At 36.9% G+C, this 17,113-nt stretch overlaps 1 protein-coding gene across 1 annotated transcript in view; it reads left to right on the forward strand.

Moving 5' to 3' along the window:
- Positions 1–17,113, forward strand: part of LOC144438279 (sal-like protein 1) — a 73,518-nt gene that overhangs the window by 41,779 nt on the left and 14,626 nt on the right. Inside the window, exons 2-3 of the mRNA XM_078127332.1 lie at positions 5,624–6,402; positions 6,646–9,444. Coding sequence (XP_077983458.1) covers positions 5,624–6,402; positions 6,646–9,444 — 3,578 coding nt within the window. The remainder of the gene's footprint in view (positions 1–5,623; positions 6,403–6,645; positions 9,445–17,113) is intronic.

A 17,113-nucleotide genomic window follows, 5' to 3' on the forward strand; every position in this document is an offset into this window, starting at 1 on the left:
GGCATCAAACTAAGATTACTGTTCATTTAAGTCCTATATAAACTGGAAAGACTGGAAAGAATTTTTTGTTTCCCAAACACAAAACTTTACAATTTCAGTGTATTGCCTTTTCCGGTCTCTGCACTCTCTCATTGAAATGTTCAGTATTTCTGAATCAGTTCATTTATACTCCCTCAGGACAAGAATTTCCTTTTTCCTTTTAAATCGAAAGTCTTTTTGAAATGGTATACATAATTTGAGTGGTCATAAAAGTTGCATGAGCAGTTCCTGACCGCAAATATCTATTGAAAGATTTTTTTAGAATTATTCTGTTCATCTATAAAAGTTTAGGTTTGATTTGTGTGACTGGCCGATTTTCAAAGTTTTGTTTCTTGGAATTTTGAGCTTAGAGGCTGGGTTAGCCTAAGGATATAAGAATGATCAACCAAGGAAACTATTTTTATCCCAGAAGTTTTTCTGGAAATTCATCAGTTGAACTTATTGCATGGAAAACTTTGGAAAATTTGAAGAGATGGAATTAATGAGTTTGAGATTTTAAACTTGACAAGTGTAATCAGTCATAATCCAAACATTTATCATTTGTGTATAAATATCAGGCAAGCTTTATTAATTTAAATTTTACAGTGGTGCCACAACTTTGTGTAATTAAAATACCACACTAGAAGCTATGTCTTTGATGTTACTAGAATATGTACATTTGTTTATGAAGCGAAGAAATGTGAGAATTTTGTATTAGGCAAACAACCGACAAATTTATGAAAGGCGTACTCAAAGAATGCAAATGGAATGAAAATGATCACAAAACAGAGACAAATCCAACAGTAACAACAGCTGAATGTCTTGTAGTATCGCGGTGTTTTGATCCAGGTATAAATACTTTGGTGATGTTAGATTGACCAGTCTGACTTTATTTATTTTACATGTATTGAGCTGTATGGATGTGAATCTTCCATCATGTTCCAAATTCAAAGCATTATTGAAATTTCATCTGAAAATAAACATATTGAGCTTAAAATAAAAAGTGAAACGTTGTCGGAGTTGTTGAAATTGCCTTGTAAAAAAGAGCATATTTTGTAGTATTAGCATTAATATAGATATTCACATCTTCCACATGTGAACAATTTTGAAAAAAATGAGCACATTTTTTACAGTAACTGGGACAGCTTTGAAATAAATCTAAGTTGAATATATTGAGAGTTGTTGAAATTTGCTTGGAAAATGAACATATTTGATAGCATTAGCTGTAAATAAAAGCAAATCTAACATTGTAAGATGTTCGTAAATTGACCCCAAACTAATATAATGAGCAGGTAAAGCCATGAATTGTAAGTACGGCAGAGTGTGTTCAATTCAGTAATACCTGTCTGTCTGTCTCCCTGTGTAAAGCAATGCAACTGACTGAAATCCATAGCATACTCTGAGAGCCTGCTCACTGACAGGAGCTTGCCTGCCCATAGGCTGCTAATTAAAATTAAAAGCTATGAATGAAAGGCTGCCGTAATCAATGACAAAGTTATTTCAGTGCCTAGTAGTTGCACTGTCTTTCTGATCATTCTTTAATTTATCATATATTCACAAGGTTGGTCGTCCCCGCTGGGAGTTTATGGCTAGAGTGTCGGTACAGACTCATACCAATATTTCATATAGTCCGCATCTAGTCAAACATTTTAATTGAAAGTTGCCACAGGCATTTGCTAAATCCGCACCAAACAATGAGACTAATGAATCCCACGGAGTTAGCTCTGCACCTGGAGACATATTTCACGAAGATTCCTTTTTTTTCTCAAAGGCGTTAATCACAGGGACCTGACCGGTTCGTGTCAAGATTACAGTGAGAGAAAAGAGAAAAAGATTGAAAAATCAGTGATGTGCAATCACTTGGAAGGTGTCCATCCCTAATAATCGTAATTTTTATGAAAATCCCCTGTATTAGGTTGATCATGAAGGGGCTATTTGATACAGGTGACTCGCTGATTTTTCATGAAGGCAGAATGGTAATTTTTGTCAGTCGGATTAACTCTATACCCAGTGGAACAGGTAAATAACTGCCCAAAGGGTAGAACTGATGGAATGATGCAAAATACATGCTTGTTGAACAAGTATTATGTTACATCTGACTTCGGATATTGCTTTAGTATGAAGAAATGTCATCGTCTGTACAAGAGGCATACCTATGTACTTTGTGAAAGAAAGTCACATGAAGAGTGACCTCTAGAGGGCGCACATCACATTAAATACTCCTGAGAGATCAGACTTAATATAGGACCCTGATGATCAATAATCTTTGCTATTATGTTGCAAATTAATCCGTTAGGGTGACACAGGTCCACAAGGGTTATGACAGAAAAATAACTTTAAAATTCATAGGTTAATTTGTTCTTAATGTAAGTTGACATGTCTGGAAGCGAGCAAATTTCAGGAAAGTTTATTATCAGGCAATGAAATTTCTGTTTAGAATTTCAAATGAGGTAGTCTATTACTTTTTAAATCAAATGGCATGTCATATTCCAAATTACTTCATTTTCAACTGAATTGGTGTATAATGGGAGCTAGAGGTTGCGAACTATGCCATAACATGAAAATATTTACAAGACTTACCCATACTGTAATAAACTTACAGCAGCATCTTCAAGGAAAATGATGCCTTGGAGACATGCAAAACACTTTTGCGTTAATATTATGAGCATCAGTGCGTGTAATGTCAAACTTTGTATTAAATCTCATTTGATGGTATTAAATATCAAGGGAGAAGGCGGGTATTAAAAATCAAACGTTGGTGATTACTCATTTTGCCTCATTTTGTCTATGCAAACTGAATTCAGAGTTGCTGTTACAGTCTCACTTTATGAGGTTTCTATATCAGTCTTCGAATCAGATGTACAAATCAAATTTTCAACACGAAATGAAAGTTAATACATGTATAAGGACAATGTTTGCTCTTGTGTTGGATATGAAAACTGTGAACCGATAATTAAAATCTATTCTGTCACATTTCTTCTATTTGCTATTAATTTTGATTTCCCAAAGAAGAAAATGAATTTTTGGAGAGTCTCCAATGATAAGCTTTGAAATTTCTGCATTTGTCCATATATTCCAGCCATTACAATATTTCGCCACATTAGAATTCATAGTGTAACCTCCATACTGGACAGGTGGGGCTTTCTCTGACTTTTACTGTATTCATGGCTTTGTCATGTCCATCCTGGTCACCATAGCAACAGAGTTGTACAGTCGATGGAAGGTGTAATTGGGAGAGTAGGGGAATGAAGCAAACTTCTATCAGCATTAATCTTGTAGCTTTGACAGCATGATCTATAGAATCATAATGGCATTGCAAATCAGGACCATGGCTGGAAGGTGCAAGACATTAAACAACTCAGATCACAGGAACAGCTTGACGCTTGTACATAATTTGTTATTGCTTCTCACTCTATCTCTTCTGTGTTCAATGTTTTGGGAGTATACAAACTTTGTCTTGTCTCAAATCCGTCTTCAAAGTTTTAGGATCATATTTTGATGTGGACATATTTTTCCATGTTTTTTTTTAACTCTGATTATTTGACGTGGTAAAATGGATCGCGTAAATCTAGCAATAAAAATTGAAACATGTAAACTCTAAAGAGATTTAAGTATAGTTTCACTGGAGATCCTCTCCTCCCTGGAGAAAGCATGAGATGTATGTAGGATTCTGACCCCCCCACCCCCCGGAGAGAGGATAAATTGTACCTAGGACTCTGACCAGGGTCTTAACAGTCAGGGTCAGAGTTCGTAAGACAGCTATATGGTTGGTCAGAAACGAAACTGAAAAATAGCTCTCTTGAATAGTTATATGTAAATTTTATGTTGCATGTAGTGTTTTGATCAGGGTCATAGAAGTTAGGGTGAGAGGTCATGACACAGACATGTGGTTGGTCAGGAAAAACAGCTCCCCTGAATAATATCTATATGTAAATTTGATGGCATGACTTGTATTTGTGATGTAATGTCTAGACCCACTACCAGTAATTGGTAGTATTCCACAGTAGTAGAAAATGTCAACTAATGTAACAGACAGGATACCGAGATTTTCCTGAGGAAAGCTCTTACCATGGGGTCAATAAGTACAATTATAAAACTAAAATGAAGGCCATCTCTTTGAATGGAAGCCATGGAGAAAATTACAGTTCATGTTAAAGCTGGCTAATTTGACCTCATTCACTGGATCTGTCATTAAGGAGGATTGAAGGAACATTAAGATTTGTTAGTGTCACATCCCTGAAGACTGCCTTATCTGATCGTAGTTGTCATTATTTCGCCAATGCATAACTGCAAATCTTCACATGTTAATCCATGTTTTCATCCAATTTACCCCCATTACTCTGTAAATTTGATATTCACCTCGCATCAAATGTAATAATATAGCCACCAAGTTAATTCCAGTTGAATCCAACATTTACATTGTTACAAACTTCCCCTGCCTGTGTGGTACCTCAAGTCAATTTTGGTTGGTTTCAATCAGGCTTTTAAAATAAAAAAACAAGATGATGAATGTGAAAAGAAAATCTTGCATGAGCACATTGATTATATTGACAGGCATATTTGCATGCAATGAAAAGAAACCACAAGGGGGGAGAGAAAATGAAATGTTCAGTTGACCTTTATGCAATGTATGTCTTATTTACTGCAACACTGACGGAATAAAGTGAAACCTTTGTATTCCTAGGTGAATTAACGTTTTCACTTGTTCATGAAAGGTGCTATTATTTAAGCCTGTTTACCAACTCCTGTTATTAGATCAGATTGGAACACATAGTAGACATTGGTATACAAAAGAATTCTCCATGGGCATCCCTGTTGGTCGCAAAATTCTTAGCCTTTTGTTGTGGTACAATGTTTAGAATGTCAAGTGAATCAGTCAAATTCAAAGCAGACAAGATTTCATGCAAGGCAGAGTACTCAAGTTTCAATGCATTTTGTGAAAGTGCATGAGGATTAGATAACTTTTAGTTAATTTTGTTTACAAAGGTAAACCTTGAGCAAATTTTTTGGGCGAGGTTTACAAAGAGGAAAATTTAAAGTTTTCCGTTTTAAGGGTAACAACAAATCTAAGAATATATGAAGGAGAAATATGCATTCAATACCTATTCAAAGACAAGAATTTTTTGTTTTTATAAACAGGAGATGTTCAAAATGGTGGCTAACATTGTTCTTCTTGTTTACTGAATTCTGTCATCTGTGAATTGCTACCTATGTACATATTGTGCTGGTTTATGATGGTTTTTCCTATATTCAATGTTGATAGACAGTACAGTCAGTCTGACAGTATGAAGTCAAAATGCAGAATGTAGGTGTTTGTGTGTGCAGCATTCTGTATTTGTTAGTTTTGAGAGTGTATACATTACAGTGTCTTAATGCTTTTAAAGGCCCATGTTTCAATCCTGGGTTCTTTCATTAGTGTTAACTTATCAGTGGAGCAGTAGGATCATTCATTTATTCTAGCCCAACTTTTTCATTGGCTCTGCCAAACAATCAACTTCCAAACCAAGATATTAATCCTAATCCATCCGAAATGGACCTCTAAGTTATCTACAGCTGTATTGTTGACTGCATTTTAAATTAGATTCTTTCTTTTTATTTGTTGCAGGTTCTAGAAATGAAGAAAATAATGATACATTACAAAGTGAGGACAGTGACGACGAGAGTATCGGTGATGTCCATGTCTGTGGCAGATGTCGCAGGGAGTTCATCGTCATCTCAGAATTTCTTCAACACAAGAAGACTTGTATGAAGAAGAATGTTGTACTTATCTTTGATGAAGAAGAAAATGTAATTGACAGTGAAGACAGCACCCAGAAACTTAATGGTCACATCAAACAGATCAAGACAGATCTAGACTCAAAAACTAATCCAAACGATGGAAGTAATTCTTCTGAAATTGAAAACGACAAGAACAAAGAAGTCACAGTTGGTTCCCAGGACGAACCGATGGACTGTACTAATCCTGATTTGGTGAAAGATAATCATGATAATACTAATGATAGCACAACAAGTCTACCTCTCACTAGTAGCTGTGTATCTCTCGAGAATCTAGAGAATACCCATGTTGCAGTGGCCCAGTTTCCTCCGCTAATACCGTTTCAATTGCCAACGTCCGGGGCACATCATCCACAGCATATAGGCTCACTGCAGGAGCAGTTGTATGCCCTACAGCAACAACAGCTACAACAACTACAGCTTATACAACATATGCAACATCAGCTGCAAACTCTATCACCTGTGGCCCCAGTGATGCATCCTCGATCAGTTATGACTGCAGTGACACTACCATTACCTCCTACACTGCATACAACTTTATCACCAACTACTATGGTTACCACTCCAAGTACACCACACAGCAGTGAAGGTAATCTTCAGCAAGCGCCAGTTCCTCAGCAGCAACAGCAGCATCATCATCATCATCCACATCATCAACATCATCATCAACAACATCAACATCAGCATCAACAACATCAGCATCCTCCACCACCACCACCATCACATCAACCACCACATACTGCATCACAACCAGCATTACCACCAGTTGTGACATCATCTCAACAGGTTGTATCACACCCACCTCCGTTGCAGTTGCCGCCACCGCCACCACCACCACCACAGCCACCAAAGCAGCAGCAGCAGGCACAACAAGCACCACCACAATCATCACCAGCACCAATACCAATACCAAAACCACCAACAAGTCAACATCAGGCATTGTCAACATCACTAGCACCAACTTGTGTTCCACAGACAACACAACCCAGTCCAAGCATTCTACCACCTACCAATGCATTTCACTTACCTCAGCATCCGACACCGTTTGAAATCTTACAGCAAACGGCAGCTATAACATCACCCAATCCACTATTGCCACCAACCATTCCACATGCAACAGGACCTGCTTGTATGATACCAATGCATCGCAAGGGCAAACCACCAAATGTTGCTGTGTATGATCCAAAGATTCGTGATGAAGATCCGTTCTTCAAGCACAAGTGTCGTTTCTGTCATAAAGTGTTTGGAAGCGACAGTGCACTTCAAATCCATGTAAGATCTCATACAGGGGAGCGACCATTCAAATGCAACATCTGTGGAAATCGATTCTCCACCAAGGGTAACTTGAAAGTTCATTTCCAACGCCACAAGGCCAAGTACCCCCATGTTGAAATGGATGGTCGCCCACACCCACAGTCACCTGAGGCAAGAAAAACCTTCTCTTTTCCAGGTTATCACCTACCAATTCCTACTATTCCTAGCGATATTGCTAAACTGCCTGTATCTCTGCCAGAGCATGGAACATCTCCAGGTCTACCAGTAACTTCACCAAGCTTACCAAGCAATGCTGCTAACCCGTCAATGCCATCCCCATCAGATGGTGAGGGAATGTCATCACCAATGAACAACAACCTAATGGATGCCAAGCCTGAGGATAGACCAATGATGGAAGAAGAGGAAGAAGAGGAGGAGGAAATGCAGTCAGAATTTGAAAGTGATGAAAAAGTAATGAAGAAAGAAACCATGTCATCTGAAGATGATGAATCTGGTGCGGAAGAGAAAGCCGAGAATCCTAAAGAGCCGGATGATATGGATTCTATGACTACCTCAACTGGAACACCAACAAATCCTGATGAAAATCATCAACCTCATTGGACAAGTTCACCATCAAAATTACCTGGTGATACAAGGTCAACCACAACTGTGGTGTCTGCAGTTACCTTCCCACAGATGTCCATACCAAACATTCCAAAATCTGATTCAGTCCTACTTCCGAAGACAACCATTACCTCACCTTTCACATCAGTGTTGGATAACAGTATCAAGACATCTGAGACTTCCAAGCTACAGCAGCTGGTAGAGAATATCGAGCAGAAGTTATCAGATCCCAATATGTGTGTCATCTGCCATCGTATCCTGAGCTGTAAAAGTGCCCTTCAAATGCACTATCGTACACACACTGGAGAACGTCCATACAAATGCAGAGTATGTGGCCGTGCATTCACCACCAAGGGCAATTTGAAGACCCACTATGGAGTCCATCGTACCAAGCCACCGATGAGAACCTTCCACAAATGCCCAGTCTGCCACAAGCAGTTCACCAATGCTCTTGTGCTGCAACAACATATTCGTATGCACACAGGTGAAATTCCACACATGCCACCTGAAGCGTTCATCACAATGGAACCCTACCGATACGAGATGGATGATCCTCACATGATGATGGATGACAGTATGGAGTCTATGGAGGATGAAAATCCCACCGAAATGTCTGGAGAAGATAGAATTGAAAGGTCTTCCAACGTTGACACCATGAGTGAAAACTCCGAATCAATGATGAATGAAAATCCTGAAAGAGAAATAATTTCAGAGCATGAAGAAAAAGAAAAGTCTTCGCTGATGGAAGAATCTAATGCATTTATGCCACCATTGTCGATTGGTAATGTATCACTTAATGCATTGGAAAACCAGGTACGCAGTATCGCCAGTGTTATCACCCGACCTGCATCCTCAAACATGAAGAGTGTTGACTCCATCGCCAATGCACTTCACCAGACAGCAACATCAGTGGTGTCCAGCTATGAAACAAAACGCATGAGTAGCCCACCTGCTAGTTACAGTGCAGAATCTCCAGCCATGACCAATTCCCCAAGCAGCAGTTTCAATATGGAACCAGCTACCTCAGAATCTGGCTCATTCAGTCCTGGGCTGAAGAACGGAGAATTGAGTGATACTCCTCTACAGATAGATGAATCTTACACTAATGAGAATGGTGCTCTGGATTTGAGTTCAAAACCAACAGAGAACTCTAATCCCAGTCCAATACCAGCCTCAACAGCAGTTACACATTCAGCACCTGTGTCACCTTATGGTGCTCCAGTCACCTCTCCATCAGACATGGTCAGACTACCAACATACACCAGACGTGGTCTATCTAATACTACCTGCAATGTATGTGGCAAAGTATTTGCCTGTGCCAGTGCTCTTGAGATCCACTACAGAAGCCACACCAAAGAAAGGCCCTTCCTATGCGACATCTGTGATAAGGGCTTCTCTACAAAGGGTAATCTGAAACAGCACATGCTCACTCACAAAATCCGTGACCTGCCATCACAGATATTTGATCAGAATAGCCCTGCTGCAGCCATCTACAATGCCGAGTTGTATGCTAGCACTAATGGAAATATACCAATGCCACAACATCTGCCACCACACTCGCCATTACCGCAAACAAATAACCATGAGCAACTTGTTGAGCAGGAGATTAACCACAATGATAATCGGCCTAGACCTCGTCATCAGTGTCATACGTGTGGCAAGCAGTTCCAGTCAGATAGTGCTTTGCAAATACACATCCGCACCCATACTGGTGAGAAGCCATTCAAGTGCAACATTTGCAGCAGAGCATTTACGACTAAAGGTAACTTGAAAGTGCACATGGGCACACACATGTGGAATGGTGGAACCACTCGTCGGGGCCGCCGCATGACCATCGAAAACCCAATGATAATGAGTCCCAAGGAAGCAGAAATCTTCAGGAATGATTTCCTCGGCAGACGACCACTTGATGGTACATTCTTCCAGTATCCAGCTATGACTAATGGCCTTCCACCTAAGCCAAATGAAATATCAGTGATCCAGAACCACACCCAAGGCATCCCACAGGCTCACATTACAGAGAGTGCCATGGCCGAGTACATGAAGAAAGAAAGCAGCATGGCGGAATTTATGAAGAAAGAAAATGCTCTTTATGATCTCAAGGTGGATGCTCCTGCCATCAAAGCTACAGAACCTGCTCGTCCATAATTTCAATTTAACTAATCTGAAATGAACTATGAATTTTCTTGCAATTCTAAAGCCTTGACTGTTAGGAGATAATATATCAAGAAGATGAACTCGAGAGAAATGGCACCTTTATCAAGAACAATTTGGGTGAAGACGAGAGATTTGTGAAGTACAATTCAAGCGCAGATGGTAATATCTTTACTAGATGACTTCATAGGGCAAAACTTCCTCTAATATATACCTCAATATTTACTTATTTTGCATCATTCTGTTAGAAACCCTGTCTTTTTGATGAATTAGATGATGAACTTCCTGATAATAATATATGGAAATGAGAGGACATTTGTTGGAAAAATTTAATATTTCTGTAGAAGCCTCTTACTATGTAGATAGAATGCAAAGTACTTATGAAAATATTGTTGTGTAGTCAATTGAACTACTGTATACAGTATTTGTAAAGACCAGATATGAAATGTTTTTTATTTGGTTCCTTTAGAAATGGTGTGAAATTTATTGAAACTATTCCCAAGTGAATACATTGTGTTCCTCAGTGTATGGCTTGTTGCACCTTGATCAATATTTTGTAACATTTGGAAATTTTCAAAAGCAAGGAACTGTTCTTTGTCATTTTTTGGTGCTTGACAGTGAGAGAGTCAGTCAGTGTTTACATGTGATTTAGTCATACTGCTGAGGTGAAAAAGAGTTTTTAAAAATAATGTTTATTGTTGAAAAAGATGTTGGTTTTTCTGAGGTAAAAAAGTACATTTTGTAATCGTGGGCTGTCTTTGTACAATGTTGAACTTAAGAAAAAAGAACTTCCAAGTCTGGCCGACGCTTAATATGACAGACTGTTATAAAAAAGTTAAAACTGTAATTTATGTATGATGATATACCTTGTATCAAACAGAAGAGTGTAGTATTAGAGATGTTTAGAAAGCATCGGTGTAATCCAAATTGTACTTTTCAGTGTGCTTAACAAACTGTCGTATACTTAAACTTGTGGAATGACAGTTATTTTGATTTCAAATGTTTTCCATTGGATAGTAGTGACTTAAGTGTTGAATAGTCACTCCTGCGGACTTGTAATGGTACTGGTTGGCAAATGTGATTTTTGTACCAACCTGAAACTGTGACATGGTGTACTTAATACAATATCTGTTTTTGTTGTGTATTTGTAAGTTGCTAGATTTAAGGCTGTACTGACTGCAGGTTTATCATCAAAATTGTCAGATGCTAGAAAATATAGTGCCAGTAGTATATTTTACACATCAAAGTCAAGAAAATTTACAAGCATGCATGTATCATTGAATTTAATTTCTTCAATGAAAAGCTTCAACAGTATAGTAATAGCCAACATTTGGAAGTCTGAAAAAAATAATAAAATATTTGCTGATTGTTGCTTTTGTGCTTCAAATTTTTAGTCATTTATGAACTTGCATTTGGTGACTCAAGTCTGTAAATTTTTCTGAAAGTTACAAATTTCAAGATTTTCAAAATTAGTGAAGCAAGCTGGCACAATTTTGATAATGATCGAAAAAAACTTGATCTGGAGTTGGTGGACCTCAAAGGATCGAGTGATCACATTGGTTCTATTGAATCACTTAATGTATGCGGTGGGGTTTAGAAGGGAAAAGGATTTTTTCCCCCCTATTCAGGGGCAGACGGTACGAAGAAAGTACTTTGTTTTGCGCCTGGAGACAGTACAGCTTTATTGTAGAATAACTGTTATTGTTGTTTTTTTTCATTTTCTTTGTAACTGCTTGTGTGAGTAAAACTTTGTGAGGGAGAAGGGGGAAATTAAGTTTTTAGAGAGTAAGCTTTGCATACTTCACTCTGATGATGATGATGACCCATGAAGCTATTGTTTAATACATAGCTTTATGCTTCAATAACAAATGATTTGCTAACAAAAAATTTATGTCTGTGAATTTAGCTATAGATAGAGCCTAGGCTATCAATACAGTGCAGATAAAAACCATGAGATTAAAGAGAGAAAAATACTGACCTTTCCAAATAATTAGCATTACACGAATATCCACAAAAGATCTAGAAGAGATGCCGTAAAGTTTTGAACCTGTTTTGATGTTAGGATTCTTGTGATATTTTAAAACCTTACTTAATTTTATACTAATTTTATTCTATATGGTTTCTAGGTTATCATATTCAATAGATATTTGATTTAACAGGTCTCTTCTAGCTTTTGTTGGATGAAATAAAAAAACAAACTGCCAGTCTTTTCAAAATTTGACGATTTGCTGAAGTGCAACACCCTAAGCATCGACATTTTTTCCCAAATGAGGATAAAAATTACTAGGCTTCACTGTTGTGTCAAGTGAGTATTAAATTTCAATATCGTTGAGTAAAAAAAACTTGAGTATGAATCGTTTTAAGTATGCCAATATAAGATGACCATTGTATATTATATATCTGTTAATTTGTACTTAGATGATATTTTGTTTCGGAAGCATGTGGAGTACAATATTGTCAATCTTGGAGATTCTGTTCCTACTGTAAAAGGAGCACATTTTGCAGAGACTGGATTTCTAGGAAATTCAATGGGCAGTGATTGTACCTCAGGGAAATATATAGGTGCCATTGCTTTCGCAGCCAAATTATCTCGATAGTCGTCTTCCGTTTTAACAGCAGTAACAAATTTATGCGCAATTTCTATTTAATTTAATCCAATGAGTACAAATTTTTTTGCATATAGTTGCGGATTGCACGACTCACAGCGTCTTGTTTAGACACTGGTAAATTGATTTTATATAATTTTTCATGCCAACTTCTATATTTAAGAAATTCATTATTAACATGATTGTTTTTGAAATTTGGTCACAGAAAAACTTGATTATGTTTAAAGGGTTTATGTTGCAATGGCCGGCCATGGTTCACACTTCTATCAGAAAGAAATGTTACATTTTAAAAGGAAAACAGGATTCTTGACCATAGTCATCTGCATATATACCATGTATTTTTATATGCATATTTCAAGGTTAAAAATCTTGTTTTCAATGGTGCATCTATCTTGCACATCATTTCTTTTTAAATTGTTCAAATTATGTATTTTGGAATACTATCAAGAATACTTCATTTGCAAGGGGCACAAGGTTTCAGGAAAAACTGTACTACAACAGTTTTTGGAAGATTTCACCGATGTTGACACAGACACAAAGAAAATATTGCTTCTTTATGATTCAGTTGTAATTTAACAATGTGGTGATATTAGAGAGATACCCCTAAAAATGAAGTATTCTTTGGTAGTGACATGACATCACAATAGACTGACTATGACACCCTACATTTCATATAACAGTATCTAATAGCAAGGGGAGCCAAAGTTTGTAATACTAGTGATCCATATCTGAAACTGTTAAGTGGCAATTTTCACCTTGATTGAACTTAACATTCTCACAGCGCAATGTACTTAAAAGTGTTGGGGTGTCATTTCCAGTTGGTTGATGTCAGAGCATTTGGGGAGTATATTCCTTCATGTCGCTTCAGAAGTGTAACATAACATTGATGCAGAGTTAATAATGCATTGTATCACATGCACAAGCCAAGAGAAGTATAACTACCTCTAGCAGAATAAACCCAGTGTATAAAACGATGACAAAACTGTGTATTTGTTGCCTTTTTTTAAGGCAAACTAATTTGAAAAAACTGCACACCTGTGCAAACTGATGTATACTTAATAAATGTTGATAAGTTTTACTGTAATTGTGTGTCTAAGTCAAGTAATGAGGTTGTAACATACAAATGTACAGATCAGTTTTTAATTACTTTACTTGTGTATGTGATAAGTGCACGTGTGTCTTATCCTATCCCATCCCATCGTATCTTTCTTTGCCAACCTGAAAACAATCCTGATGCCGATTCCGTATTACAATTTTATAGGCATCTGTAATTGGTAAGCAAAGGAGAATATGTTGGGATGCCATTGCAGTAAATGTCTATACTTGTACCTCATTGTAATCAGTGTCATATAAGTGATTTTGGAATTCAGCATACAGTTTCATCTCCCTGTTGTCATGTTTGATGTGCAGGTTAATTATATCATGGATGAGTTAACAGTCAATAATGCCATTAATAACCAGAGGGCCAATAAATCCATGAATGACTGCAAGGTCAATAATTTAATGAAGAACCCAAAAGTCAATTATATCATGCATGACCTGAAGGTATGTTATGTAATGAATAACCCAGAGGTCAATATTAACATGTGACATAGAGGTCAATTAAATCATGCATGACCCTACGGTCAATAATTTAATGAATAACCCAAAGGTCAATAATAACTTGTATGACCTAGAGATCAATATATTCATTACTGACTTCATCTTTTGTCATCAGTCGCATGACTGGCATTGTTACTAACTTTCTTGTGGAAGTGTGACACTAATCAATCAATCTGAAAGTCTTAGTTGTCTATAAACAATCTTTTGACCAAAATTTTCCAATAACTGCATGAATAAAATTGCTCGTCTGGCAGAGCTATGCATGTGCATGTATGGACGTTGTTATTTGATACAAGTAACATAATCAACGGCTTCTCCCTCTAACCAACTATAATGCAAATTTTACAACGTGTTAAACTGACTTGTACGTGGACAAGATATTCATTCAGATACAAATATTGGATGCATTTGTTTTGAAACGTGGTACATGTATCTGGGCTAGGTTGTACAAACTTCAGAAATATTCCTTTATTTAATATGTATTTTCTATTACCAGTATTTTTTATTTATATGCTAATTGCAAAACCAATTTTGCTATTGTCTGTTTTTTTATTTTTCTGTTTGTTTTTGAGTGTCTGGATATGAAATTCCATTATTCCAATGGATAAGTCACTTTTGTACATGGTTGCAGTGAAAGTCATAACATTATATATACAAAGGGGTTTATGACAACACTGCACCAGCAAATAGACACTTTGGTAAAGGGCTCAACATTTGTATACTTAGAAGTTTTTTGGACTATTTTCATACTGAAAATTTTGTTTTGTAATATTGTCAGAGTTTGTTTTTTCTTTGAAATTATGCACTACCGGTAGTAATTATAAATAGATGACAATTGGCAGGTGCCAACGAAGTAAGTACTTAAAAAAAACCTGTAAGTTCACTCTCAGTCTCAACCTGTGTAAAAGATGCTGGGCTTCTCTATTTAGTTGTAGATAAACATTCACACTTTTGACCAGTTTTACCTGGATCTTTGATGTACAATTGTATGTTGTTACTTGGTATTTTCTTGTAACCTTCATTTTTTGTTGCATCACACCTACTTAAAAAAAAGCCCAGCATCTGTTTTTTGCCAGTGTGTATGTACTTACTTATATGTGGTATAGTCAATGTAGATTTCCTGTTGGCAGAACTGCTGTAATCAAAACACGCTGTAAAATTGTCGCACTTTGACAGATTTTTACTTCTCAAAACTGTCAAAAAATTTCCCCTCTGGAATAATCACTGCATTGATGCTTACTGTTGTTACAATGTTTACTTAGTTAGTGTGTATGTCATCAAGAAAAAGTAGTGTTATTTATTCATTGTATCGCAAAAATTGTAGCACATTATCCAACATAATGCCGAACAGAACGAAGACCAAATTTGATTATTCAGAGCCAAAAAACTTAGTTACAGCATAAATGTGATGTCGGTGGTGACAAGAGATAATGAGATCCCACAAATTAGTGCATCAGATGGACTCAAAATTTCACTATTCATTTGATAGTCCCCTACCTTATGACTCTTCATTCCTGTATTAAGGAGTCTTCAAAACAGATACCACATTGGGACGTACTTTATCCTTTATTACGTAGAAACAATTTCAAGAGAAGCACAATCATGAGATAAAACGGATAAATTTTTATGCTGGTCATTTTCTGATTAAACCCTGTGTTCTATGAGTTTATTTGAAGTATATCTACCGATGCATTAATTTGAGATTTCATTCAAACATCAAGGCTGGTGAGACCATGTATCGCAGAGCATGACGGTATCCGTCCGCATTTTCAAATTTATGCAGACTTTTTTAATACAATAAATTTTCGGATCGGCAAGACGTGCCTCCTTTTTCTCTACCATCATGCTCTGTGATATCCTGGATATGTTGCAACGGTCCTCAAGTATGTAAATACTCCAAATCCTATGTCAAAACTTTGTCATTGTGCACCAAGCAGGTCCAGGATTCATGAAAGAGAACTATTTTTATACTTAGGGGTACTTGAATGCTGGGCCTGTCTGGTGCAACTCCCAGCTGGTTGTACTTAAATTATTCTAAAAAAAACACAACTGTCACAGATTGACAGAATGGACAATGCCGTAGCCTAGGTCTATATTTTGTCATACAGAAGTTTAACAAGTAAAAATAAAAATGCTTTCAAAGAAAATAAAATAAGAATTGCCTGTAGTGTCTTCTTTTTTTTTTTTACAACTTGAACTTCCCCTACCCCTGGAGTGTTTCCATTCCAACCTCCCACATCCACCCACAGTTAACTATTTCCGACATTTGGGGACTGTGTATACTGTATGGAATTATCAGTGTTTTTACAAGGGTCTTACACAAACTCTGCAAGTTTCCAAGTTGTTCAACTTTTCAATGAGCATCAAACCAAAATATACTATTATGGGAGGACAGAAATCTGCAAGTTTTGCCAAACTGTTGTCCTCTCAGTTCAGAGTTCTCAAGCCTTAGCAAATGCACTGATGATACTCGTATTAGAATACAACCCCATTTTGTATGTGAAAATGAAGTAAAGAAATATGCAACAGTCCAAAGATATCGAGGAGAAATTAAAAAATTTGGTTGGACAAAAAATAGATTAACAAAGAAAATCTTAAATATCTTTATAAAATTCCACCAAAGACAATAATTTATATGATATACAACTACATGGTGAAGTTTGAGAAATAAATATCTATATAAAATATATGTTTTTACTCGTAAAAAAGCCAAAAACAGGTGAAAGCTGAGAGCAGCTTGGTCTTGGAAGTAACACATTTTAACAGCTTGATTTCGTTACTTCAAGTTGACATTTGTGTGAAGTCAGATCAATTTTGTAATCTATTAAAATGAGCACATCTTTGGTCACTGTTGCATGTTAATGATTATTACCCCAATATTGACATGAGGCAGGAACTTGGTCATGGAACTAGCCTGGAAGCCATTAGGTCATTTTATGTCCTTCCATTTAGAACATATCAATGTAGATTCCTGTAGCTACGTATGACCTAGCACGTCACTCATCCCAATTCGTCCCTTTTCGTGACCTGTGTGTGGCCCAGGGGGTTTACATTTAATTCCTGGAGGTGCATGAAAAAAC

This window comes from Glandiceps talaboti, chromosome 7, assembly GCF_964340395.1.
Source record: "Glandiceps talaboti chromosome 7, keGlaTala1.1, whole genome shotgun sequence".
Lineage (NCBI taxonomy): Eukaryota > Metazoa > Hemichordata > Enteropneusta > Spengelidae > Glandiceps > Glandiceps talaboti.